General features: G+C 37.7%; 2 protein-coding genes across 2 annotated transcripts; both read right to left on the reverse strand.

Annotated features, from left to right (window-relative positions):
• Window positions 1–704: 704 nt before the first annotated feature.
• On the reverse strand, window positions 705–13,971 carry LOC115428183 (gastrula zinc finger protein xFG20-1-like). The gene is made up of 2 exons (XM_030147027.1): window positions 13,766–13,971; window positions 705–1,615 (listed from the first exon to the last, which is right to left on the reverse strand). The coding sequence occupies exons 1-2, from the start codon at window positions 13,839–13,841 to the stop codon at window positions 705–707; spliced, it is 987 nt and encodes a 328-aa protein (XP_030002887.1). The 5' UTR covers window positions 13,842–13,971.
• Window positions 10,439–18,977, reverse strand: LOC115428118 (gastrula zinc finger protein XlCGF8.2DB-like). Its single transcript, XM_030146961.1, has 2 exons — window positions 18,815–18,977; window positions 10,439–11,645 (listed from the first exon to the last, which is right to left on the reverse strand). Exon 2 carries the CDS (start codon window positions 11,463–11,465, stop codon window positions 10,440–10,442), a length of 1,026 nt encoding a protein of 341 aa, XP_030002821.1. The 5' UTR covers window positions 11,466–11,645; window positions 18,815–18,977; the 3' UTR covers window position 10,439.
• Window positions 18,978–27,014: the final 8,037 nt, after the last annotated feature.

Genomic DNA, 27,014 nt, shown 5'->3' on the forward strand with positions numbered 1-27,014 from the left:
TTCTGTAGATTTAGAAGTTATGTACTTAATATATTGACATATGTTAATTTCAATGGATATGTTTGAATCAAAGAATAATTTCAGACATGAATAATGTGATTTCAGGGTAAGTTTTTGAGGGACATGGTGAAAACTATCAGCAAACATTTGTATTGTGTTGCTTCAACCTCTTTCCCCTCTACTTCTCAACTGATGTGATAATTTAGATCCTGTTAGTCTGACTTTTCAACTGCTGATCTCAGTAAAAAAAAAAAAAAAAAAAAATTCTTCTTCTAATTACAAAAACAGAGAAAGACAAAGGATATATTGACATTCATTTAATAAAAAATGTCACCATACAGAAATAAATTAGAAAAATGAACATAGAAAATAAGAAAAAAAACAATCACTTGAAATTATTTATGCAGATTTTCCTCTAAAATGTTACTGTATCATTATTCTTCATGTTCTTTAGTCTCTGTTGGTCTGATTCATGTGAATGTGACATTCCGTCTGTTCTCTTGTGTGGATCTTCATATGCGTCTGAAGATGATATTTACGTGTGAAGCGTTTCTGACAAACTACACAGCTGAAAGGTTTCTCTCCTGTGTGGAGCATCATGTGACGTGTCAAAACTCCTTTCAAAGTAAATATTTCCCCACATTCTGAACAGCTAAATGTTTTCTCAGCGGTGTGGACCTTCATGTGAGCACTTAAGAATGAATTTAAGGTAAATCTTTTATGACAAATTGAACAATGGTATGGTCTTTCTTTGTGTGGACTCTCATATGTCTCTTGGCGTTACTCTTGAGTCCAAAACATTTGTGACACACTGAACATCTAAATCGCTTTTCTCCCTCGTGGGATGTCATGTGAGTTTTTAACACTGACTTCCAGCTGAATGTTTTTGAACACACAGAGCAGTGGTATAGTTTATTTTTCCATTCCAGATCACTTTGACTCAAGTTATTTTTCGTCATGTCTCTGGGTGAGTTGGTTTCCTGTGTCGTGTTTTTCTTCCGAGAAAATGTTGCTTCACATTCAGAAGAACCAACCAGTTTCTGTCCTGTGTGAGTGTCCATGTGTTCCTCCAGTAAACTCTTACTGTCAAAGGTTCTTCTCTTTACACTCTCCATGTGGACCAGGTTAATGTCTGACTCTGATCCTCCACCGTCATCTCCATCAGTGTCTGTTTCCATCTGTTCAGTTGAGCTGTTTGTTGGAAGCTTTGACTCAGGTTTGTGGTTCAGGGTCTGGTCTTCATCGCTGTCCTCGGTTTCCTCACAGTCTTCATTCTGCTCATCAGTTTTTGTTTGTAAATGTCTATGTGGATGGAAGCTACTGGCTGGTTCTGATCCTCCACAATCCACTTTATTTGCTTCCACTTTGTTCTCCTCAGTTTGTCTTTGATGAAGCTGTGAGGACTTAACTCTCTCCTCATCATCATCTTCACTTTTCCCAGGGACATAAATGAATGGGAACTTGGTGATATTCACTTCCTGGCTGATCCACAGGTCCTCCTGTTCCTCTTTAATGTGTGGGGGTTCTGGTTCTGGTTCCTCCTGGTCCACAATGGGATTCCATTCCTGCTGCTTAGGAGGAACGTCTTCTGTAACCACCGTCAGCTGCTGGACGTCTGTAGGATACAAGGAAATACAGTTATATTTTTCAGTTACAGTTAAATTTGGTCATAATACCGCAGTGGTGGTCTAGACATGTATGTAGGGAGAGATAATACTTTTGTACATGGAACAATCAGTTTTCATTTATTAAATACATTTCACGGTTTAAATTTTATATTATTGGTAAAAATAAACTATTACTGTAGGAAATGAAAATGTCCTGTATTAACCCTTAAAAGCCTAAACATCCAAAAGCATCTACTGATCAAAAAGGATTAATATCTGTTGAGTCACTAAACCTATCAGTGCATGTGAACAATTGATGTAAAATACAGTTTGTCATCTTTTCATGGTCATCAGATATGACCCATTTGGACGTTCAGAGTCTCTGTAGTGAATGAGGAAACACCATAATCTTCTACAACATTGATTCAACAGTAAAACCCATCGAGCTGGATCAATGACGGTGGATGGACACACTTGTTTTTTGTCCAGTTAATGATATTTTGCTGAAAAAAGGCTCATTTTCATCAATTTTTCTGCTTTGATAAAATAACCTGTAAACTTACATTGACACCTACATGAGCACTAAATGAAAAACAGTAAGAAAACCTCAACAATTGTCCCTGTGCCCAAAACAAAATGTGCAAAGTCCAAAGAACCAGGACTGATCTATTGGCTGATGGATTTCCTGACAAAAATATCACAGTGTATAAGGGTCAATAATGTCATGTCATACATTCTTACTTCTTCCACTGGATCTCCACAGCCATGTGTCCTGTCACCTATTTAATCTATTTTATAAACCAATGAGTGCCAGAGTCAGCATGCAGAGCACCACATCATTAAATTGTCTTTTAATTCAATGATTGTATCCCTCCTCAGCCTTGATGACCCTGATCATGGCCCTGTGGTTGATGAATTCACTGACTGGTATAAAGTGACATTTCTGGACATGAATGTGTTTAAGGCCAAGGAGATGTCAGTGGATTTCAGGAAGAATCCCACTGTCATCTGTTCTGATCAATGGTCAGACCGTTGAAGTGGCTGAACAGTACAAATATCTTGGCACAGTCATTGTTGACAAACTGTTCTTTGAGGCCAACGTAGATGCTGTTTTTTAAAAAGCACATCAGCGCATATACTTTTATCTGAAGCTCCAGTGCCTTAATATCGACAGTACTTTTATAAAGATTTGATATTATTTTTTTTACTGAGACTGTTTTAAACTTTTCTTTTAGTTGTTGGTTTGATCTACTAAACATCAAAAATAAAAACAGATTCCAGGGTATTGTGAAGGTATGCAGCAGAAACGCAGGAGTGATCTTGAATGGCCTGACACACCTGTATAAGGTCAGAACTTTGAATCAGGCCCAGTCATTCCTGAATGACCCCAGCCACCCTCTATGGTCAGAGTTCATGCTGCTTCAGTCTGGTTGCAGATACACCAAAGCAACATAGCAGGGCCAATAGGCACAGGAACTCTTATTCCTGCTGCTATCAGGTTCCTGAATAGTCAATCGTGGGTGATTTGTGTTTTTTATTATATCTGTCATTTATTTTTGATGTGTGTACTGCTGGCTGTACAATAATTTGCCCCCTTGAGGATAATAAACTACCTTGAAATATATCCAATTTTCACATAAAAATGCAACATGCAGGGGATAATATTAAATAAATACTGGTGAATCACTTCCAAAAGGTCAAATGTACTAAAAAAAAATCGTTTGGAAGTCATGAAAAAAATAGCTGATGTGTGTATAATGCTGTTTCATATCCATTAAGACCTTTGACTAAACTGGAGACAAATGTGTCCAAACCTGTTTTGTGTATCAGGATTGTCGGATTCCAAACACAGTCCAGTATTTGTCTTTGTCTCTGGTTTTCTTCTTTAGTTCGACAAAGTTCCTCCTCGTACTCTGCTATGGTTCTTTCAAACAGCCCAAATATCTCTTCAACAGCCGCAGTTAGTCTGTGCTCCACTAGTGATCTTAGAATCACCACTTTTTGGGACATTTTTCACCTTTTCTTCACACAAACTTCGTCAGAAACAGTTCGTCTTCATCACACACTGACAGGTCTGTTAGCAGTTAGCTAGCTAAGCTAACTTTAGCAACACTGAGCTAATAACAGATAAATAAGGAGTAAAGCAGACACAGAATGTAAACAGAACAGTCATTCGGTCAGTTCCATCCAGATACAGAGATTCTCCTGGTTCGGTTGGACTTCAACAAATACGATACAAGAGAAAACGTGGACGTTAATTAGAAATTAACCATTTAAGATGATGTAGAGACGGTTTAGCACTTCCGGGGTCAGAGTGGATCGGTGACGTCATTAAATCTCCTTTAAAATAAAAGACTACAGGATGGGACCAGAAAACTATCAATTCTTTAAAATGTAGCATTATAGTGATGACATATTCTGTTAGCTCCAAAACTATTGTTAGTGTTTCTGTAACGGCTAATACATGAAATTCCCAATTCCTGTTGAACACCAGGTTTAGGAGCACATTTTACCCAAGTGCAATATGGGTACTGAACACAAAATAGTGACAATACCTCGAGTAAGGATATATATTTAACATATACCCTCAGTATCCAGCCAGGGTCAAAGTGGAATATATTATCTGTGTCGTTTCTTGTTTGTTTGACATGCTTGTTTTTATTCTGTATATACTGTAGATTTACACTTTTTTTCTTTTAAACTGTTTTGCACTATGCACCACAAGAGAGTTGTCTCTTTTAATTTCGTTGTACATATGTATAATGACAATAAAGGCATTCTATTCTATTCTATTCTAAATGGTAAAATGTCAAAAGCTCACTGAAAATGAAAGAGTCTACTTTAAAGCACTTCATGATGCTGGATGGACTCAAATACAGAAAGGATGTCCGATACATTTGTTGAGCACCGTATTTGTACAAACTAAACCACTAATCAAAAAAAAAGAAGAAGAAAAAAAAAAAAACAACTATGAGTATTATTGACAGAAGCTGCTGCTAGCAGTAGATGAAGAGAAGACACTAAAATAAGAGCCCAAAAGGTAAAGATTGCAAGCATCTAAATGTTATATAATTAGTTTGATGTCACTGAAAAACAATGATTTTGCTAATTGGTGAAAAATATTTGTTTTTACCTCAATCAGATGCATTTTCCAAATCTGAAATCTGAACTTCTCCCACACATCAGAATGTAATAGACAAGTCAGTATATATCCATCAGCAGTGTGCCACTTCAGAGTTATTAGTTTTAAAACTTCTAAATGATCAGCATTCTGAAGGTTCCAATACCTGACAGAAAATATTGGGTTCAGTCCAAAATGATACAAAGCTGAAATCTGTACTCTCCATTGTATCCAGATTGGAGAACACATTTGTGATCTGTATTCTCCTCAAAGTTCAGACTCTGGAATTAACAGACTGAGATTCATGTGTACGTGTGGTGAAACATGTTCTGTTTAAACATTTGAGTATATGATACAAGCAGATGAACAGATGGGCTGTGGAATATCTTTAAAATCCATTTCTTCCACTCACATCTTGACTGTTTCCTTCAGTTTGGATGAAGTTAGCGATGGTAAATGATTTCACATAGTTTTTCTAGAGCTAAAACCTTTAAAAAATAATTATACTAATGAAAGCATAGCTGGTATAAATGCTGGGTTTTGGCATATAGGAGCGTAAATAGATACCTCCGGAAGACCCAATACAGTCTTAAATTGTTTCAAGAGTCTGAAAAAATTACGCAAAACAAAATAATTTTTGAACATTTTCACTGGGATGTCAGGTTTACTAAATAATAAAGCAGATAAAGATGCTCTAGCAAGAGATTCAAAATCATGAGATTCAATCACAGGTCAGCATTGCTTTAGGTCATCATTACTAGTCTGGTACCAGAAACCCAGGCTCTGGCCTTGCAAGCCCCGATAACACCTTTTGATGTGGGCTTTTGTAGATGTGCTTTAGAGATATGGGGAGTCTTGTCGGCCCAAATAAAGGAGATAAGAATGTACTCGACTAATTTTGAAAAATTATGCTGTTAGAAAAATTGGTTGATTTTGAAACAGATAAAGAAATTTGGGGAGAATTACCATTTTGACATTATTGTCCAGTCAAAAAAATTGGCAGTAATTTCCACTTGTCAATCATGGCTTTAAGTTTATTAATCAATTCTAAAAAACATTATTTGAAAAGGAGTTTAGGATTCCTAGGGATGGTGATTCCTAAATATTCAAAGTGCTTAGTCGTGACTTTAAAAAGTAAATTGTGAAGAAAATTGCATCTAAACCATTAGAAAGAGGCATAAGTACACATTTCTCACAGTTTACGGTAAAACCAGAAAATTGACCAAATTCCTTAATCAGGTCAAGAAGAAGTGAGATAGACTGTGTAATGTCGGACAACGTCAGAAAGACATCATCAGCATGCAAGCCAATTGTGTATTCTGATGTATTATATCTAAGTCCTGCGATTTCAGGAGTTGCCCTGAAGGTGATATAGCAAGTGGCTTGAGCGCCAGAGTGCATAAAATTGGTGAAAGGCAACAACAGTGATGCAACAAGAAATGAGGGGACTTTCTATTGTTAGTGAGCACGCATGCTTTGGGATGTGCATATAGCATTTTTGCAATAGCCATAAATCTGTCAAAGCCAAACTTCTTTAGAGCAATAAACATATACTCCCACTCAATTTGGTTAAAAGCCTGCTGAGCATCCAGGAAGATAACAGCAGAGTATAGTAGCTTATTGGAGTCCATAATATTCAATAGTCTGCAGGTTTTTGAAAACGCAAACCTTTCAGAAGTAAACCCTGTTTAGTCACTATGGATCAAGGTGTCTATGTGTTCATTCAATCGATTAGTCAAAACTTTAGCAACAAACTTTTGATCACTGTTTAACAGACTTAAAAAACAATAAGAAGCTACTTTTTTTTTTCTTTTCTTAAGTAAAAGACAAATATTTGCATCATAAAATGTTTCAGGGAATGAACCTTCTTCAGAGACTTCTTGGTAGTTCATCTAGGTTCAACTGGACTTGTTTTGCTCTTTTGAAAACATTTCGTCTCTCATCCAAGAGACTTCTTCAGTTCTAAAAGGTGGTGGGGGAATTTTGACCTATAAACCTGTGGGGGGAGTGGTCTGTGTAGGTGTTAATCCATATGCTGATGAACTTAAATGTTAGGTTTGTATAAAGCGTGTGGCCCTGCAGGGTCATTGTTAGGTATGGTGTGTTGTGAGATTCAGGGTTGTAAGGAGGGGGAGTCATTGTCTGAGTCCTTCGGGGGGGGGGCTGTTGGTTTTCAGGTGAGCCCAGGAGTGTAAGGCTGTTAGTTGAAAACTGTTTACAAATGTTGTTCAAAATGGTGTTGTAGGTTTTTGATAAGTCCTGTACTATGCATCATCAAAGCAATAATGGAGCAGGTTTCTGAATGTGGGTTTTATAAAACTCAGTGCCAAATTCATCTGGACCACAATCCTTACAATTTGGAAAATGACCAACTGGCAGCTTTAAGCTCTTTTTTTGTTTTTTATTTACATTTTTATTGAAAAAGCACATCTAGTTTACAATAAAATGTAAAAATGTACAAACCTTAAGCCTTTGTTTTTAACACTTTCACAATATCAACCAAAGAAAAACATTTTGAATAGGGGCGGGGTAGCCACTCATTTCCTAAATTTTTAGATAGGTAAAAAATAAGTGTACAGGTATGGAGTCAAATAGCAGTGTTAAGAAAAAATCTGATCTCAAAGTCTTGACATATTCCAACCATTGCGAACATATTCTACAAAATGTGTCCTTCTGTAATATGAGTGAAAAAGAAAGTTTTTCCATGACGTGGAGCTCTTGAATAATGTTAATCCAGTCTTCATTTGTTGGTGGTTTAGTTTAAGTCATCTCCTCCTAATGGCTTTTTTGCTTGCTGCCAATAAAATATGGAGCAGTTTCTTGTCCTTATAGTTAAAGTCGTCCAATACAATATTACCAAGATAAATTGTTTTAAATGATAAAGGAAAAACAAATGAAAACACATTCTGAATATGTTTGAGGATCTCAGACCAGCATTCACAAATAGCTTAGCCCCGTCCTTCCCACATCTCCAGCATGCATCACCATTGCCCTGATATCTTTTCTGAGCTGGTGTGAGGAAAAATCTCATAGTATTTGTAGTGGCTTTACCTTTAGCCACTACTACGATGTGGAAGGATTCAACCTGTTGTATTTTTGACGCGTGCATGAATGAATGTCTGGCTGTTTTTCTTTGTCTTTGGATATGCCAATCCATTTATTCACTAATATCGAGTCCAAGAGTTCATTACAGGTCACAATTGTCATTCCATATACTTTCTACAAATAAACAAAATAGGCTCCTTAACACAAGAAAAACACTGAAAACGCCGACCAACTTAATCCACTCTGTCTCACGGTCAGAAAATTGTTTGGGGGCGTCCTCACACACACGCCGTCCACCTCACACAGCAGGTATATGGAACTTTGCCACACCCATACCAACACCCATAATGAATTACACCTGTGGCGATCATCACAGCCACACCCACTAAACAATTATTAAATTAAGGTCAAAATAAAAAGAGGAATAAACAAACAAAGTGTATTTTGGCTCCAACAGTATTTTTCCAGCAAAATTCACACCATACATTTGACCCAGTTTTAACCGGATCATGTGAGCCATTTATGTTAACTGTTACCACCTTTACCAATCTGCTATTCATTTATTTTTATATTTTTAACTTCTCTGTACATTTGAATTGGCTCTGCGCTCGCCCATGTAGTCCATGGACTCTGAACAAGAAAAAACCCAACATAAGAAAACAATGATTGAAGAGGGCCTTACTGGCTCGTGCTTCACTCTGAAAAAACTGAACCCAAAGAGCTTCAAATTACAACACAATCTACACCAATAAACCCGAATATGTAAAAGTTCAAGTTCTCTTAAAAGACAAGCGATAACATCCCACAGTTATTAATCATTTAGTAAACCTCAATGTCTTGAAGAAGTAGCTGTAACCCTCTTGAAGGCTTGGAGTTTCTCTTTGTAGCCAAGGTCTGGTCCTGGGTTTGCTGTACTGCTGCCTGTCCCTCTGGTCCTTCTGCTTCAGTTGGTCCAGGATTGTTTACGGGTGTTTGATGACCTTCACAAGGTAGCCTCTCCTGGACATATCTTCAGTGGCCTCTTCCACTGTGTTGTAGGTTTTGGCTCTGTCAGTGCATTTCACTTTTAATTCGGCTGGAAACTGGCAGAAACTGGATCTGGTTTTCTTTCAAAGTTTTGCGCACTTCTGTACACTATTTTTTTTAAGATAAGAGGTGGATAGTCATGATTGAGACTGATATTTTTTTTTGACGTTCCGAGTGAATCCTTCTTTCTTCCAGGCCTTAGTGTGTAACAGTTCTTTAGTCCTAAAACTGAAGAACTTCACAATGATTGAGCATGACAGGGTGGAGCGCCTGATGCTGCATTCCAAAGTGCTGGGAGGTGGGTGCATTGGAACGCCTGATGAAGCCAGAGGTCCTAGTTGCAAAGTGGGGCCAGATCAAAGTACCCCAACCTCACTACAACGTGACATCAACACAACAATGGCAGCGCACAGTATGCAAGTTCGCAGTGAAAACGTATAATTAGCTCATCCATCATTTCACCTCTTCTATCTCGTTTGCGTATATGAGAACGCTGTACTGTCGACAGCCAAAATGCCTCTTCAGTAACAAAGCAAATCGGAGCTTAGATATACAATCTTCATATTTGTTTTTTATGTTCAACAAGGATCGCTTGAAATGCTTTGAGGTGGGATGTAGTTATCCCCAAGTGAGATATTTCTACCTCCCAACATTCTGGAATGCAGCATGAAGAGCGGTGCGCCCGTTCAATACGAATGTCTATGTTTTCCAGCTCCAAGCCCTCACGTGAGAAATTCTCGACAAAAGCACTCATTGTCAGAGAGTCTCGTTCTGACTGCTCAGGCACACCATAAATATGAATTTTCTCCCTTCTGGAATGACTCTACAGGTCTATTAATTTGTCCTCCAACCTTATTTGAAGCTTTACCACTTGTCAAAACATCCTCAGTGTTCTGGATCCTTCCCTCAGAAACCACACCTGTTGTTGAAACTTAGAAAATCTGAAATCTTTTTGTGATGTATTGGCAAAAAGTTGCCCCCTAATACGTTTGTCTGAATAGCGTACCTCAACATCCTGATGTGATTGTCAAATTCTGACTTCAGGTTTTTTCAGCCTGATTTAGTCAAAATAGAAAGTTCTTCCTTCAATAGCGGACGAATAACTCTGTTTTTTTGTCCTGTGTTCAGTTCCACATTGACTGACTCATTGCATTGAGTCTAATGCTCAATTATGTAGATTTGTAAGTCATGTATTTATTTTGACTTGCACGTTCACTTCAACAGTTATGTTTATTATAAAGTCAAAGACTAATTTCAGACCTGCATAATGTGATTTCAGGGTAAGTTTTTTGAGGGGCATATTGGAACCTATCAGCAAACATTTTTATTGTGTTGCTTTAACCTCTTCCACCTCTAGTTCTCAGCTGATGAGATAATTTGGATCCTGTTAGTCTGACTCTTCAACTGCTGATCTCAATTAAAAAACTATTCTTTTCTTCTAATTACAAAAAGAAGAGAACAGATGAAGGATATATTGACATTCAGTTAAAAAACTGAACAGAAAATAAATAAGAAAATTGACATAGAAAATAAGAAAAAAATCAGTTGAAATATTTCTTTCCTCTAAAATGTTACTGTATCCCTATTCTTCATGTTCTTTAGTCTCTGTTGGTCCAGTTCCTGTGAATGTGACAACCTGTCTATTGTCTTGTGTGGATCTTCATATGTGCCTGAAGATGATGTTTAAGTTTGAAGGATTTCTGACAAACTACACAGCTGAAAGGTGTCTCTCCTGTGTGGAGCCTCATGTGATACTTCAAACCTGTCCTCTGAGTAAATGTTTGACCACATTCTGAACAGCTAAATGGTTTCTCACCGGTGTGGAGCCTCATGTGACACTCCACACTCGTCTTCTGAGTGAATCTTTTACCGCATTCTGAACAGCTAAATGGTTTCTCACCGGTGTGGAGTCTCATGTGACGCTCCAGATCTATTTTCCAAGTAAATCTTTTACTGCATTCTGAACAGCTAAATGGTTTCTCACCAGTGTGGAGACTCATGTGACGCTCCAAATCTATCTTCCAAGTAAATCTTTTACTGCATTCGGAACAGCTAAATGGTTTTTCGCCAGTGTGGACCTTCATGTGAGCAGTTAAGTTTGACTTACTGGTAAATCTTTTTCCACAAACTGAACAATTGAATGATCTTTCTCCTGTGTGGACTCTCATGTGTTGCGATATGTTTTTCCTGGCACCAAAACATTTGTGACACAATGAACATCTGAATGGTTTTTCTCCCATGTGGGATGTCATGTGATTGCTTAAAGTTGACTTCTGTGTGAATTTCTTTCCACAAACTGAACAACAAAATGGCCTCTCTCCAGTGTGGATTCTCATGTGGGTTTTTAAAGATGACTTCCGGCAGAATGTTTTCGAGCACACAGAGCAGTCGTATAGTTTCTTTTCACATCCCCCATCACTCAGTGTCCAGTCAGTATTCTTCATCATGTCTCTGGGTGAGTTGGTTTCCTGTGTCAAGGTTGTCTTCCACGAAAATGTTGCTTCACATTTAGAAGAACCAACCAGTTTCTGTCCTGTGTGAGTGTCCATGTGTTCCTCCAGTAAACTCTTACTGTCAAAGGTTCTTCCCTTTACACTCTTCATGTGGACCAGGTTAATGTCTGGCTCTGATCCTCCACTGTCGTCACCATCAGTTTCTGTTTCCATCTGTTCACTTGAGCTGTTTGTTGGAGGCTTTGACTCAGGTTTGTGGTTCAGGGTCTGGTCTTCATCGCTGTCCTCGGTTTCCTCAGAGTCTTCATTCTGCTCAAAGGTTTTTCTTTGTAAATGTCTATGTGGATGGAAACTGCTGGCTGGTTCTGATCCTCCACAGTCCACTTTATTTTCCTCAGTTTGTCTTTGATTAAGCTGTGAGGACTTAACTTTGTCCTCCTCCTCATCTTCTCTCTTCACAGGGACAGGAGTGGACGGGAACTTGGTGATATCAGTTTCTTGGCTGGTCCACAGTTCCTCCTGTTCCTCTTTAATGTGTGGGGGCTCTGGTTCTGGTTCCTTCTGGTCCACAATGGGATTCCACTCCCACTCAGGAAGAACCTCTTCTTTAACCACCAAAAGCTGTTGGATGTCTGTAGGATAGGAGGAAATATAGACTTTTCAGTTATAGTTAGATTTTGGTGATGATACTGTCAGTTCTACTGTAAGAGTTTAAAATAGTGAAGTAAATTATTAGCCTATAAAAACCTAGATCTTTAATAATGAACAGGGATCAGTGAAATAACAGTAGTGATGAAGATAATAAGTGTATTGATTAGATAAATCATAATTACACACATGGCCAAACCCCAGGTAAACTGAGATTTACACCTGTATGTAAGGAGAGGTAATACTTTGCAAACAGAACAGAAACATTTTTTTTCATTTATTGAATACATGCTACAGTTTGAATTTCATGTTATTTTTTTATTTTTTTAAAAGTATTATTGATAGAAAAAAAAATCCTATATTAACCATTAAAAGCCTGAACATCGAAAAGCATCTACTGATCTAAAATGCTTAAACCTGTTGATCCACTCATCCTATCATGTGAATAATTGGTGTAAAATGCAGTTCGTCATCTTTTCATGGTCATCAGACATGACCCATTTGGACATTCAGAGGTTTTGTAGTAAATGTGGAAATGCCATCATTTTCTGCAACACTGAGTCACCAGTAAAACCCATGGAGTCGGATAAATGACAGTGTGTTGGAAAAATACAGTGTTAGACTATTCTCAGAATATGCTGTGTGCTTGAAGGTTGTCACATGACTAATGATGATATCTCTTAAAATGGTTAACACCCACAGTGTCTCGTCTTCTTGGGCTTATCTGTTTATAATGTTTTAAATGTGTTTCTTTTTCCCCTTGTCGTTGCATTTCAGTGTCCTGTGTGAAGCACCTTGAATTGCCTTGTTGCTGAAATGTGCTATAGAAATAAACTTGCCTTGCCTTATCTGTGATTCTTTCTTGCTTGGAGGTGCCAATGCTAATTAATCCAGGTGTGCCTGACCACAGGAGTCACTGTTGTGCTGAATTCTACTCCCTGCTGAAAACTGCATTGCCAGTAGCTGCCGCAAACGGCTCCCCCTTCCTAAGTCAGCCATAAAGAGAACAAAGTGCACCAAATTCAACCTGTCACACCAGAATAACTCCAAATGTGAGCTGCTAAAGTCATTTCACTCCTTTAGCTTCACAAGCTAATTCTGATGGGGGATGCCGTTTTCTGCAGTATCTGATGCCAAATTCTGCTCCCTGCCGAAAACTGCATCCCAATCCGGGGGTGATGTAGTTTTCAGCAGTATCTGTTTATTTTGTTATGTATTTTGTGTGTTGTGTATCTAAGATTTAACTTTAGAAAGTTTTATATACCTTACAGTTTGCAGATTCTTTAATATTAAACAGATTTAAAAAAAAAAAAAAAAAAAAAAAAAACATAACTGCAATATCTTACAATATTATTTAATTGCTACACAGGTATGATGGTGTTAAGAAGTTGAATAATTCACAGTTAATTTCATACCCTACAGTCACAAAGGAGAAAAAGTTGTGACAGGATGAATTCGGTGCACACTGTCCTCTTCATGGCTGACTTAAGAAGGGGGGGCAGTTTTCGGCAGGGAGTAGAATTCAGCACAACAGTCACAACAAGAAGTAGCAGACACACCTGGAATAATCAGTGTGTTCAGTAATGAAGGACAGGAAATACAGGAGCTGGCTTAAGTTCAGGCAGTAGAGGGGCTGTGCACAGAGCCCATAAACAGACAGAGCAGTTGCTAGCTTAAAGGCAAGGTTTAGCAGTGTCACTAAAGTGGAATACACCTGGATCTGTCACATTATAATCCACTTAAAGTGTGTAGCAGCTGATCTCAGTGAAACACCGTTTATTCTACTGCATGCAACATGTCAAATTTCAGTAATAAATCCTCAGTCCGTCCTGCTAATGTTTTGGACAGACCTGCTAACGCCTCACCGTGCGGCGGCCTGCTTGTCAGCTTTTCCACTGTTTTCATCTGGTCTGGACAGCGAGCACCTTCAGCGGCCGACATGTCGTCCCCGTTCCAGTCCAATCCTTAAAAATGTCACATACAACAAGAATAAAATCAGCTAAAGTGCTGATTAAACATTACAGATCATTACACAGCTTTGTCAGTTCGAGGCCATTCGCAAACTTTACCCCCGGCTGTGAGGCTAGACGAATCAGAGGGCTTGTTATTGGGATGTCATGACAACTGAAGATGGGCGGAGCTACGCGTGTCCGTCACCATAACAACAGCAGCTTATTTATTTATTTTAATTTGTCTTATTTTTTTTAATTCAATGATCAATTCCTACGATAGAAAATAAAATGACAAATTAAAGGAAAATAGAAGAAAAAGGAAAAAAAATAAACACAAACAATTTGTCATTCCTGAGTTGTTAAGGTCAAAGAAAAAGATTTTCAAGAATTTCACATAGGTTTATCACCTTTTTAGATTTCTGCGGTTTAAAAAAAAACAAAACAAAACAAAACACAATCAGAGCTCATACAAAAAATGAGAGAAGACAGGAGCTGTATTTTATAATCTGCTTTTACATGTGTATTAGCCTATTTACCTAAGATCTAAGATCAGTATATTATTAATGAGAAAGTCTAATGTTTTGTCCCTTTCAATAACTCCATAATTAATGTATTTGTATATCAAAAATTGGAAAATTACAGTTATGGGCAGGTGGCCAAGGGTGTAATTGTTGCCAGAAAGGTGAGAGGAATAAATGGTCTGCTGTTACTATGTTTGTAGTAGTTTCTTTAGCAATTGTCTCTTAGAGTGTATATACTAACCTTTTTGTCAACCTGGTACTAACCCACTTTTGTGTTGTGTGTTGTATGTAAGCTGCTGAATACTTGAATTTCCCCCTGGGGATCAATAAAGTATCTATCTATCTATCTATCTATCTATCTATCTATCTATCTATCTATCTATCTATCTATCTATCTATCTATCTATCTATCTGTCTGTCTGTCTGTCTGTCTGTCTGTCTGTCTGTCTGTCTGTCTGTCTGTCTGTCTGTCTGTCTGTCTGTCGGTCGGTCGGTCGGTCGGTCGGTCGGTCGGTCGGTCGGTCGGTCGGTCTGTCTGTCTGTCTGTCTGTCTGTCTGTCTGTCTGTCTGTCTGTCTGTCTGTCTGTCTGTCTGTCTGTCTGTCGTCTGGTCGGGTCGGTCGGTCGGTCGGCTCGGTCGGTCTGTTGTCTGTCTGTGTTACAGAAGCTACAAATGTTAGAGTCAAAATTAAATAATTTCCTTAAAAATTCTTACAGGGAGGGCTGTACTTCATTGTTTTCAAATGCATTTTCTTTGGCTTGGGTAGTGTGGGGGAATTTAATGGACTTGGATCTAATCTTTTTGGAGGCTGTTGAGCTGAAGTGTTCGATTTTCCATTTCTCTCCTTTTGACCGGAGAAGAAACACAAACAGCAGCTTCCATCCAATTCTCATGTTTTCACATTTAGATAATTTATTGACCCTCCTAAAGCAAACATCCATTGTACCACACTCACATGGTTATGTTCATGTATGTTTCTGTTTACTTCCTCTTTTGTGAAGTTGTAGTTATGTCATGTATCAGTTTATTCTGTGTGAAAAAAGATCTACATTTTTTTCCTTGCTTCAGTTAAATTTTAGATAAAGATTGTGGTTGGTTTTTTTTTTGTTTGGTTGTTTTTTTTTTTTGGCAAAATCTGATGTTTTTCGTTTTTAATGTTACCTGTTATTGCTAAAATGGGTCTGGTATAACTGATTGAAATGCAGCTTAGTCCTTTATTAAATTTGTAGTGTCAGCATCCAATTGCTGCCTAGCTGTTTCACTCAAAGTTTATATATCTGTTATTTTAAAATGTAATATGTCCTCCTTTAATGATACAGTCTTACAAGCCTTTGTAATAAACTGTGAATATATTATTTGTCTGTACTGGATCAGGTTATTATTTCCCTGACTGAATGATAAAATTTTGTACATTGCCCTTTCAGCCTGAAAATCTATTAACTGACAACCACGCTGTCAGCTTGTCTCCAAGCTCAATTGTTTTTATTTAAGCTTACTGGTATAGTTGTAAACCTGCTCACCGAGAATGTGGCTGTACTGAAAACTTGACTTCTAAGATAGTTTTTGGACATCGTCAGATTTAGATGCACGGTATGATTCCTCCATCAAAAAGAGTTGAGACTTGATTCAGATGGGCGCTTCTGTGTCGCCTTTCTTTTAAAAAAAAAAGGACTGATACAAAATATACTGCCTCGACTTGCAACTTCAAATGTCTCTACTGGGTGGACTAGGAAACCACACCACTGTTGTTGAAATTTAGAAAATCTGAAATGTTGTTTGTGATGTATTGGCAAAAAGTTGCATCCTAATACTTTTGTCTGAATAGTGTAACTCAGCATCTTAATGTGATTGTCAAATCACATTCAAATCCTGTCCCTGTTAGTCTGACTCTTCAACTGCTGATCTCAGTAAAAAAAAATCCATCTTGTCTTCCAACTAGATAGATAGATAGATAGATAGATAGATAGATAGATAGATAGATAGATAGATAGATAGATAGATAGATAGATAGATAGATAGAAACTACAAACTGGAAACTACAAAGAGAACAGATGACAGATATTTTTTCATTCCTTTAATAAAAATGTGGCACCACATACATAATAATAATAATAATAATAAATAATAATAATAATAATAAACTTATTTGTATAGCACCTTTCATACAGAAATTGTAGCACCAAAGTGCTTCACATTGATTGAAATAATACAATATTAAAATACATTAAGATTGCTTATACATCAAGAAATATAAATGAATACAAAACAATTAAAAAAAAAAACAAAAAAAATATATATATATATATATATATATGTGTGTGTGTTTATATATATATAATATATATACATATATATATATATATAATATATATATATATACATATATACATATATATATAATATATATACTATATTATATATTATATACATATACAATATATATAATATATATATGTATACTAGGGTTGCGAATCTTAGTTGTAAGGCGATACGATATGCATCTTGATACAGCATCTTCCGATCCGATATATTAAAGCTACACGTATGGCATCTCACGATGCAATATGATTCACACCCAAATCATGATACAGAGCAATTAAGCACATTCTGATTGAACACATTCATTCTGGTAAAATAAATAAATAAATAAATATGCAGTGCAATTCAATGAGCTTGATTATTTATTTATTAATAAGACCATGACTTTTTACAAAGTAGCTTTAGTTCAATTTCAGAACACGTGTCTCACATTCAGTCAGGTGAAAAAGTAAGGACTTTGTTTTCAAAGTCGTTTCTCCGTATGTTTCTAACACTCAAATTCTTGCTCCCTCGCCAAATCAATTTGTAATGTAATGTATTTGTAATGTAGGTAAAACAGAAAAAGGTTCTGTCACTTTAAGAGACACTTGTGCAAGGTATTCTGGGATGCGCTGTTGGATATGTATGAAACTGGTTTAAGGGAGTATCTCCGGTATGTAAAAAAAAAAAAAAATCTTGGTATGAACGGCAGTATTTAATGCAGTTCATAGTAAGTCTGTCAGATTCAGATACAGACATTACAGTATTCATCTGTGGTGCTTGTGCCATAGTCCATCAATGGAGCTCAGGACTGGTAGTGTGCAGTGTACACATCCGCGAATCTGCACCACACATTAATGGGGTCTGAAGGAAAGAAAACTTTACCCAAATAAATAGTAACACTTTTAAATGCAAGTAAAATATTGTCTATTGAACGGATCAAATTTATCGATACAAACATTCAATAACCGATGTATTGTGATATCATTCAAAACTTTTAATTCACTCCCAGCTTCTCTACCGGTGCACTCAGATCGTGCATGCGCATGTCAGTGTATCGATGCATATCGGATAATCTTGCCATCCCTAATGTATACACAGAAAAAAAACAAACAAACAGTCCGTTGAAAATATTTATGCAGATTTTCCTCTAAAATGTGACTGTATCCTTCTTCTCATGTTCTTTAGTCTTGTTGGTCTGATTCCTGTGAATGTGACATTCTGTCTACTCTCTCATGTGGATCTTCATATGTCTCTGAAGATGATGTTTAGTCTGAAGCATTTCTGACAAAACTACACAGGAGAAAGGGGTCTCTCCTGTGTGGAGCCTCATGTGATTCTTCAAATTTGTACTCTGAGTAAATCTTTTACCACATTCTGAACAGCCTAAATGGTTTCTCGCCCGTGGTGGACTTCATATGTCCAGTTAAATTTGAACTATTGGTAAATCTTTTCCCAACACTGAACAATTGAATGGTCTTTCTCCTGTGTGGACTCTATGTGTTCTAATATTGTATGCTTGGCTCCAAAACATTTGTGACACACTGAACACCTGAATGGTTTTTCTCCCGTGTGGGATGTCATGTGAATGCCTAAATTTGACTTCTGTGTAAATCTCCTTCCCACAACTGAACAACAAAATGGCTTCTCTCCAGTGTGGACTCTCATGTGGATTTTTAAGGACGACCTCCAACAGAATGGCTTTGAGCACACAGAGCAGTGGTATAGTTTCTTTTCACATCCCACATCACTTAGGACTAAAGTCATTATTCACGTGTTTTTCTTCAGTGAAAATGTGGCTTCACATTCAGAAGAACCCACCAGTTTCTGTCCTGTGTGAGTGTCCATGTGTTCCTCCAGTAACTCTTACTGTCAAAGGTTCTTCTCCTTTCCACTCTCCATGTGGACCAGGATAATGTCTGGCTCTGATCCTCACCCATCGTCTCCATCAGTTTCTGTTTCCCTCTGTTCAGTTGAGCTGTTTGTCGGAAGCTTGACTCAGGTTTGTGGTTCAGGGTCTGGTTTCATCGCTGTCCTCAGTTTCCTCACAGTCTTCAATCTGCTCATTGGCTTTTGTTTGTAAATGGTCTATGTGGATAGAAGCTGCTGGCTGGTTCTAATCCTCCACAGTCACTTTATTTGCTTCCTCTTTGTTCTCCTCAGTTTGTCTTTGATGAAGCTGTGAGGACTTAACGTTCTCCTCATCATACTCTTCACTCTTCACAGGGACAGGAGTGGATGGGAACTTAGTGATATTAGCTTCCTGACTGGTCCACAGTTCTTCCTGTTCCTCTTTAATGTGCAGGGGATTCTGGTTCCTCCTGGTCCACAGTGGGATTCCACTCCTGCTGCTCAGAGGGAACCTCTTCTTTAACCACCGACAGCTGTTGGACGTCTGTAGATACGAGGAAACACAGTTAGACTTTTCAGTTACAATTAGATTTGAGTATAATACTGTCAGGTTCTATTGTAAGTTCTAAATAGTCAAGTAAATTATCAGCCATTAAAAACCTACATCTTTAGTACTGAACAGGAATCAGTCAGATACATGAAGTTAGGGCTGCACGATTTTGGCAAAAAAAAAAATCCCTTTTTCCTCTAAAACTCGATTTTCGATTTCGATTTTTGGGTATACTAGAAAAGGCAACAGCAGTCAACATGTCGTTTTCGTGAGCAGCCCACAATGCAAGCCACTGCTCTGACCTCAAAGCTGTGATGGGATCACGTGATGAACCTACAGTTTTGTTTTGTTTTTTCTCTTCATTAAATCTTTGAAATGAAGTAGAGTATACAAACAATGTATACGACAAGAAAATAACATAAGTTGTCAGGGGGAATACACTATAAGAAAATGTCCAAATCAGAGCAAATACTGATAGTTGTTACAACCTTTTTGTTTCCACATTTATCTAACAGCTTTAAATAAATTTCAACATCTTACAAAACATAAATAATATTTGGTTTTGTGTTACAGAACTTACATTTGTGAATGAAAAATTTAGCAAGTAAGAGGACTAAATTAATTATTTAAAAAAAAAAAAAAAGTTTGTTTTTTTCTTTCTTTTCTGGGTATCTGGCCCACAGCAGTGATACCAGTGTCAGTCAGTGACAGGCATCAGTCGTGTGTGCGTGGACCAGGTAATATGAGTGATCCTCATGCGGTTCTATTTAAACTGGAGGATCTGTGTGTGGAACAGACCGACCCAGGACACACTGGAGGGATTCTATCCTGGAGCTGGTGGATGTGTGTGGGCAGGGGGCTGTGTGGGCTCCTCTGCTGAGGCTGATGACCCCGAGACCCAGACCCGGTTCGGAAGAAGACAGTACGGTATCCGTGACAACGGAAGATGAGTGATCCGCTTGCAGTTATATTTCAATTGCGGGATCCGTGCGTGAAGCCACGGCTTATATTGGTATAAGTACTGCGGGTTCATGAACAGATTTAACGTCCGGTCATTACACGGACTTCTGTGACAGACCGCTGTCACAGGAAGAGCCTACGGGAGCCCGCGGGCACGCGGAGGCGCGCGGCCCGGAGGCATGAAGAGATGAAATCGATTTTACGATTTCCCTTTTTTAAAAATTGTCCTAATTAAAAAATCCGATTTCGATTTAAAATCGATTAATCGTGCAGCCCTACATGAAGTAATAAAGATAACAAGTGTACTGATTAGACAAATCATAATGATACACATGGCCAAAACCTCAGAAAAGTGTGATTTAGACCTGTATGTAGGGAAAGGTAATACTTTTGCAAACACAACAATCAGTTTACATTTATTGAATACATGTTACAGTTTGAATTTCATGTTATTTGTAAAATAAAGTATTATTGTTAGAAATGAAAATATCCTAAATTAAGCATTAAAAGCCTGCACATCCAAAAGCATCTACTGATCTAAAATGTCTAATACCTGTTGATCCATTAATCCTATCAATACATGTGAATAATTGGTGTAAAATGCAGTTTGTCATCTTTTTATGGTCACCAGTCGTCAGTAAAACCCATTAAGTTTTATAAATGACAGTGGATAGAGACACTTGTTTTATGTTCAGTTAAAGAATATTTTGCTGAAAAAGTCTCCTTTTCTTCAGTTTCTCTGCTTAGATAAAATAACGTTTGAATTTACTCTGTTATAAAAATCTACATGAGCAGTAAATTAAATATAGAAATATACATGATTTTCACTGAAAAATGCAAAATGCAGGGGATAATATTAATGAATGGTAATAAATCACCTAAAAAAGGTCAAACGTCGAGAAAAAAATAATTACTTGGAAATCACCACAAAAATTTTTCTGAGCCTGTAAAGCGTAAATAAGTCAAATGTATATATGTTGTTTTATTTGCATTAAAACCTTTGGCTGGAGACAAATGTGTTCAAACCTGTTTTGTGTATCAGGACTCTCGGATTCCAAACACAGTCCAGTATTTGTCTTTGTCTCTGGTTTTCTTCTTTAGTTCGACAAAGTTCCTCCTCATACTCTGCTATGGTTCTTTCAAACAGCCCAAATATCTCTTCTGCAGCTGCAGTTAGTCTCTGCTGCACCAGTGACCTCAGAATCTGCACTTTTGGGGACATTTTTCATCTATTCTTCACAGAAACTCCTTCAGAAACACTTCATCACACACTGGCAGGTCTGTTAGCAGCTAGCGAGCTAAGCTAACTTTAGCGTCACTGAGCTAATGACAGATAAATCAGGAGTTAAAAATGACACAGAATGTGAACAGAACAGTCATTCGGTCGGTTTCATCCACATACAGAGGTTCACCTGGTTCGGTTGGACGTAAACATGATACAGGTGACCGTTCACTAAAATAAACCATGTAAAGTTAGACACGCTTTAGTGCTTCCGGGGTCACAGTGCAATCGTGACGTCATGAGAGCTCCTACAAAATAAAGATTACAGGTGATACTTAAACTTACAGCCCTTTATGGCCACGCAGCTACTTATCTGAAAGAGCTTTTCGTTCCATACACTCCATCTAGAGCACTATGCTCTCAACATGCAGGCTTACTGGTGGTACCTAGAACCTCCAAACGTAGGATGGGAGCGAGAGGCTTCAGCTATCAAGCCCCAGTGTTATGGAACCTCCTCCCTGCCTCAGTCGGGGAGGCAGACACCCTCTCTATGTTTAAGAGGAAACTAAAAACTGTCCTTTTTGGTGAAGCTTATTGTTAGGGTGGTTCAGGCAGCTCTTAGTTCTGCTGCTATAGGCCTTAGACTGCTGGGAGACTCATCAGGATACACTGATCTCCACTCTGCTCCTCCTCCTGTCTGACCTCCTCTCTGCTCTTCCTCCTGTCTGACCTCTCTGCTCCTCCTCCTGTCTGATCTCCTCTCTGCTGCTCTCTCTTCTCTGACCTTCTCTCCTAATCTTCTCCACAGTTCACACCCCAGCAGATACATGTTACTGACTCTCCTTCTTCCCTGGAGTCTCAGTGCTTTATCTCATCACAGGTTTTCCCTGGATCGTCCCTGGGCCTGCTGCTGTGGTCCATCTTCTCTCCTGCCTTCATCTTCATCACTCACGTATCCATATTTGTTGTGGCTATTTGTCATCAAAATTAAATCAACTTATAGGTGACTGAACTTAAGACTTTAACATAACTCAAATAACCACTAGATGCACCATGGGTTTGTGGTTTACGCAGTCAAAAATACAATGTCCATACCATAGATGTGTTTCAAGTGGTTTTTTCAGGATTTTGCAGGCAAACAACAAACAAGGCCTTTTGTGCTGTCTCTCCTGCTCATCCTGTCTGTCTGTGAATGACTCGTTATCTGGTTGTCTGTTCGGTTGTCTGGTAAAAAACCATTGGCCCACCCAGGTGCACGCTGGTCTAACTTGGTGCTCCCTATTTATACCCAGGTGCCCACGGTCTAAACCAATAAGAAAACACAAAACAAAAAGGTGCTAAATGCTAAAGAATGAAAGCAATAACCATGAAAATCAAAAAAATATATTCTAAATATTAAACGAAAAACAAAAAATACTAAATTAGTAAACAAAAAGGCAAATTAACCATAAATAAATAAATAAACTAGCTCCTACAATATTGTTGTGATAGTGTTTATTATGTAATTACATAGATGGTAGAGGCTTCTATTATTTGTACTAACAGTTGCAGTAGTACATCCACTGTTTATACTTGTACTTATCGTAGTATTAACAGTTATGGACATTTGTTGTAGCTATTGGTAATTATACTAGCACCAGCTGTTCTCATTTTTAACTGTTCAAGTTCAGTTTGTTGTGCATCCATGTGTCTCCCTGTACTTCCCCATTCTCCCCACTCTCTCTTTTTCTCCTCCTTTACCCCAACTGGTCAGGGCAGATGACCATCCTCCAGGAGTCAGGGTCTGTTCGAGATTTCTGCCTGTTAAAAGGAAGTTTTTCCTCGCTACTGTCACCAGTCGCAGGTGTTTGCTCATGGAGGATTCTGTTGGGTTTCTGTAAATTGGCTTGAGTCTTGTTTCAACCCGCTCTATATGTAAAGTGTCATGAGACAACTTTTGTTATGATTTGGTGCTATATAAATAAAATTTGATCGATGTGTTTATTACTTTGACTAACATGTTAAATCCAAGAATTAATGTTTTTATAGAGTCAAAGATTAATATCAGACATGTATAATGTGATTTCAAGGTTAGTTCTTCAGAAACATCCTGGAAAGTATCAGGAAATGTTTTTATTGTGTGGCTTTAACCTCTAGTTGATGTGATCATTTGGATCCTGTTAGTCTGACTCTTCAACTGCTGATCTCAGTAAAAAAATCAAAAAAAAACAATCTTCTCTTCTAACTAGACAGACAGACAGGTGAAGTAGATAGATAGATAGATAGATAGATCGATAGATAGATAGATGATAGATAGATAGATAGATAGATAGATAGATAGATAGATAGATAGATAGATAGATAGATAGATAGAACTGTAAGGTGTAAAACAAGCTGTAATATTCAGAATGAGAAGGTGCAAACAACATTTAGTGCAGTGTACATTTAAACTACAAAGAGAACAGATGACAGATATTTCCATTCATTTAATAAAAACATGGTACCACATGGAAAATAATAATTAAAAAAAAAAAAAAAACAGAAAAAAAAAAAAAAATCAGTTGAAATCATTTATTCAGATTTGCCACTAAAAACAGTCCTGTATACTTAACCTTCATGTTCTTTAGTCTCTGTTGGTCTGACTCTTGTGAATGTGACATTCTGTCTATTCTCTCCTGTGGATTTTCATATGTATCTGAAGATGATCTTACGTGTGAAGCATTTCTGACAAACTACACAGCTGAAAGGTCTCTCCCCTGTGTGGATGTTCATATGTATCTGAAGATGATTTGTACGCTTGAAGCATTTCTGACAAACCACACAGCTGAAAGGTTTTCTCCTGTGTGGAGCCTCATGTGACGGTCCAAACCTGTCTCTGCTCGGTCCGAGTAAACCTTTTACTGCATCTGACAGCTAAATGGTTTCTCACCGGTGTGGACCCTCATGTGAAGCAGTTAGTGTGAATTGCTGATAAATCCATTATCGCAAACCTGAACAACGGAATGGTTTTTCTCCCTTGTGGGACATCATGTGGCGTTCTAAGCGTGACTTCCGGCAGAATGTTTTCTGCGCACACAGAGCAGTGGTATAGGTTTATTTTTACTCCCACATCAGTTAGACTCAAGTCATTATTCATCATCATATCTCTGTGTGAGTTTGTTTCCTGTGTCATGTTTTTCTTCTGAGAAAATGTTGCTTCACATTCAGAAGAACCAACCAGTTTCTGTCCGTGTGAGTGTCCATGTGTTCCTTCAGTAAACTCTTACTGTCAAAGGTTCGTCCCTTTACACTCTCCATGTGGACCAGGTTCATGTCTGGCTCTGATCCTCCACTGTCATTTCCATCAGTTTCTGTTTCCATCTGTTTCAGCTGAGCTGTTTGTTGAAGCTTTGACTCAGGTTTGTGGTTCAGGCGTCTGGTCTTCATCGCTGTCCTCGGTTTCCTCACAGTCTTCATTCTGCTCATCGGTTTTTGTTTGTAAATGTCTATGTGGATGGAAGCTGCAGGATGGTTCTGATCCTCCACAGTCCACTTTATTTCATCAATTTGTCTTTGATTAAGCTGTGAGGATTTAACTTTCTCCTCATCATCTTCACTCTTCACAGGGACAGGAGTGGATGGGACCTTGGTGATATCAGTTTCCTGGCTGGTCCACAGTTCTTCCTGTTCCTCCTTAATGTGTGGGGGCTTTGGTTCTGGTTCCTCTGTCCACAATGGGATTCCACTCCTGCTGCTCCGGAGCAACTTCTTCTTTAACCACTGACAGCTGCTGGACATCTGTAGGATATGACGAAATACAGTTAGATTTTTCAGTTACAGTTAGATTTGGTGATAATACTGTCAGTTCTATTAAATGAGTTTGAAATAGTCAAGTAAATTATCAGCCATTAAAAAACCTACATCTTTAGTAATAAACAGGAATCAGTCTGATAAGTGCAGTGATAAAGATAATAAATGTACTGATTAGACAAATCATATTGATACACACAGCCAAAACCTCAGGTGAACTGAGATTTAGACCTGTATGTGGGGAGAGGTAATACTTTTGCAAAACAGAACAGAATTAGTGTTTCTGTATTGAATACATGTTACAGTTTGAATTTCATGTTGTTTGTAAAATACATAAAGTATTATTGTTAGAAATTAAAATATCCTATATTAACACCTAAAAGTCTAAACATCCAAAAGCATCTACTGATCTAAAATGTTAATAACTGTTGATCCACTAATCCTATATCAATACATGTAAATAACTGATGTAAAATGAAGTTCGTCATCTTTTCATGGTCATCAGATATGACCCATTTAGATGTTCAGAGGCTCCGTAGTGAACGTGGAAACACCATCACATTCTACAACATTGAGTCAGTAACACTAAAGAAGTTTGATAAATGACAGTGGATTGACACACTTGTTTTATGTTCAGTTAAGGAAATATTTTGCCGAAAAAAGACTCATTTTCTTCAGTTTTCTCTGCTTTGATAAAATAACCTTTTGAATTTACTCTGAGTTTCATGGACAGAAGTAAATTAAATATAGGAATATACCCAATTTTCACTGAAAAATGCAAATTGCAGAGGACTATATAAATGGTGAAAAAAGGTCAAATGTAAAAAAAAATATTTACTCAATAATTTGGAAGTCATCACAAAAATAGATGCAGGCATGTAAAGCTTAAATGACTAAACTGCATATATGCTGTTTAATTATCATTAAGACCTTTGGTTAAATTTGAGACAAATGTGTTCAAACCTGTTTTGTGTGACAGGACTGTCGGATTCCAAACACAGTCCAGTATTTGTCTTTGTCTCTGGTTTTCTTCTTTAGTTCGACAAAGTTCCTCCTCGTACTCTGCTATGGTTCTTTCAAACAGCCCAAATATCTCTTCAGCAGCTGCAGTTAGTCTCTGCTCCACCAGTGACCTCAGAACCTGTACCTTTTGGGACATTTTTCACTTTTTCTTCACACAAACTCCGTCAGAAACAGTTTATCTCCATCACACACTGCAGGTCTGTTAGCAGTTAGCCAGCTAAGCTAACTTTAACAACACTGAGCTAATAACTGATAAATCAGGAATAAAATAAACAGAATGTGAACAGGACAAAGTCCAGTCAGTCGGTTTCATTCGGATACAGAGGTTCTGCTGGTTCGGTTGGACTTAATCAAACACTACAGGAGAAAACGGAGAACTTTCATTAATACTAACCATGTAAAGGTAGAGACGCTTCCGGGGTCAGAGTGTAATGCGTGACGTCATGACATCTCCTACAAAATAAGACGATAGATGATCAGGCGATCCAGAAAACTACTCTTTAAAATGTAGCAGTATTGAGTTGGCATTTTCTGTTAGTTCCATTGTCAGAGTAACATTAATATATTAGACCACCACCTAATGTGTATTTATTACTTCGACTAACATGTTAAATTTAATAATTACATGTTTATTATAGAGTCAAAGATTAATATCAGACATGTGTAATGTGATTTCAAGGTAAGTTCTTGAGGAACATGCTGGAAATGTTTTTACTGTGTTGGCTTTAACCTCTAGTTCTCAGCTGATGTGATAATTTGGATCCTGTTACTCTGTCTTTTCAACTGCTATTCTCAGTTAAAAAAAAAAAATGAAATCCATCTTTTCTTCTAAACAGACAGATAGATAGATAGATAGATAGATAGATAGATAGATAGATAGATAGATAGATAGATAGATAGATAGATAGATAGATAGATCTATAAGGTGTAAAACAAGCTGTAATATTCAGAATGAGAAGGTGCAAAATG

This window comes from Sphaeramia orbicularis, chromosome 11 (assembly GCF_902148855.1).
Source record: "Sphaeramia orbicularis chromosome 11, fSphaOr1.1, whole genome shotgun sequence".
In the NCBI taxonomy this organism is placed as follows: domain Eukaryota; kingdom Metazoa; phylum Chordata; class Actinopteri; order Kurtiformes; family Apogonidae; genus Sphaeramia; species Sphaeramia orbicularis.

Coding starts and splice junctions, on each gene's coding strand:
- LOC115428118 (XM_030146961.1), bottom strand. CDS start 11,465: ATGGAAACAGAAACTGATGGTGACGACAGTGGAGGATCAGAGCCAGAC.
- LOC115428183 (XM_030147027.1), bottom strand. CDS start 13,841: ATGTCGGCCGCTGAAGGTGCTCGCTGTCCAGACCAGATGAAAACAGTG. Junction 1,616..13,765: donor GACAAGCAGGCCGCCGCACG/GTGAGGCGTTAG, acceptor TGTATCCTACAG/ACGTCCAGCAGCTGACGGTG.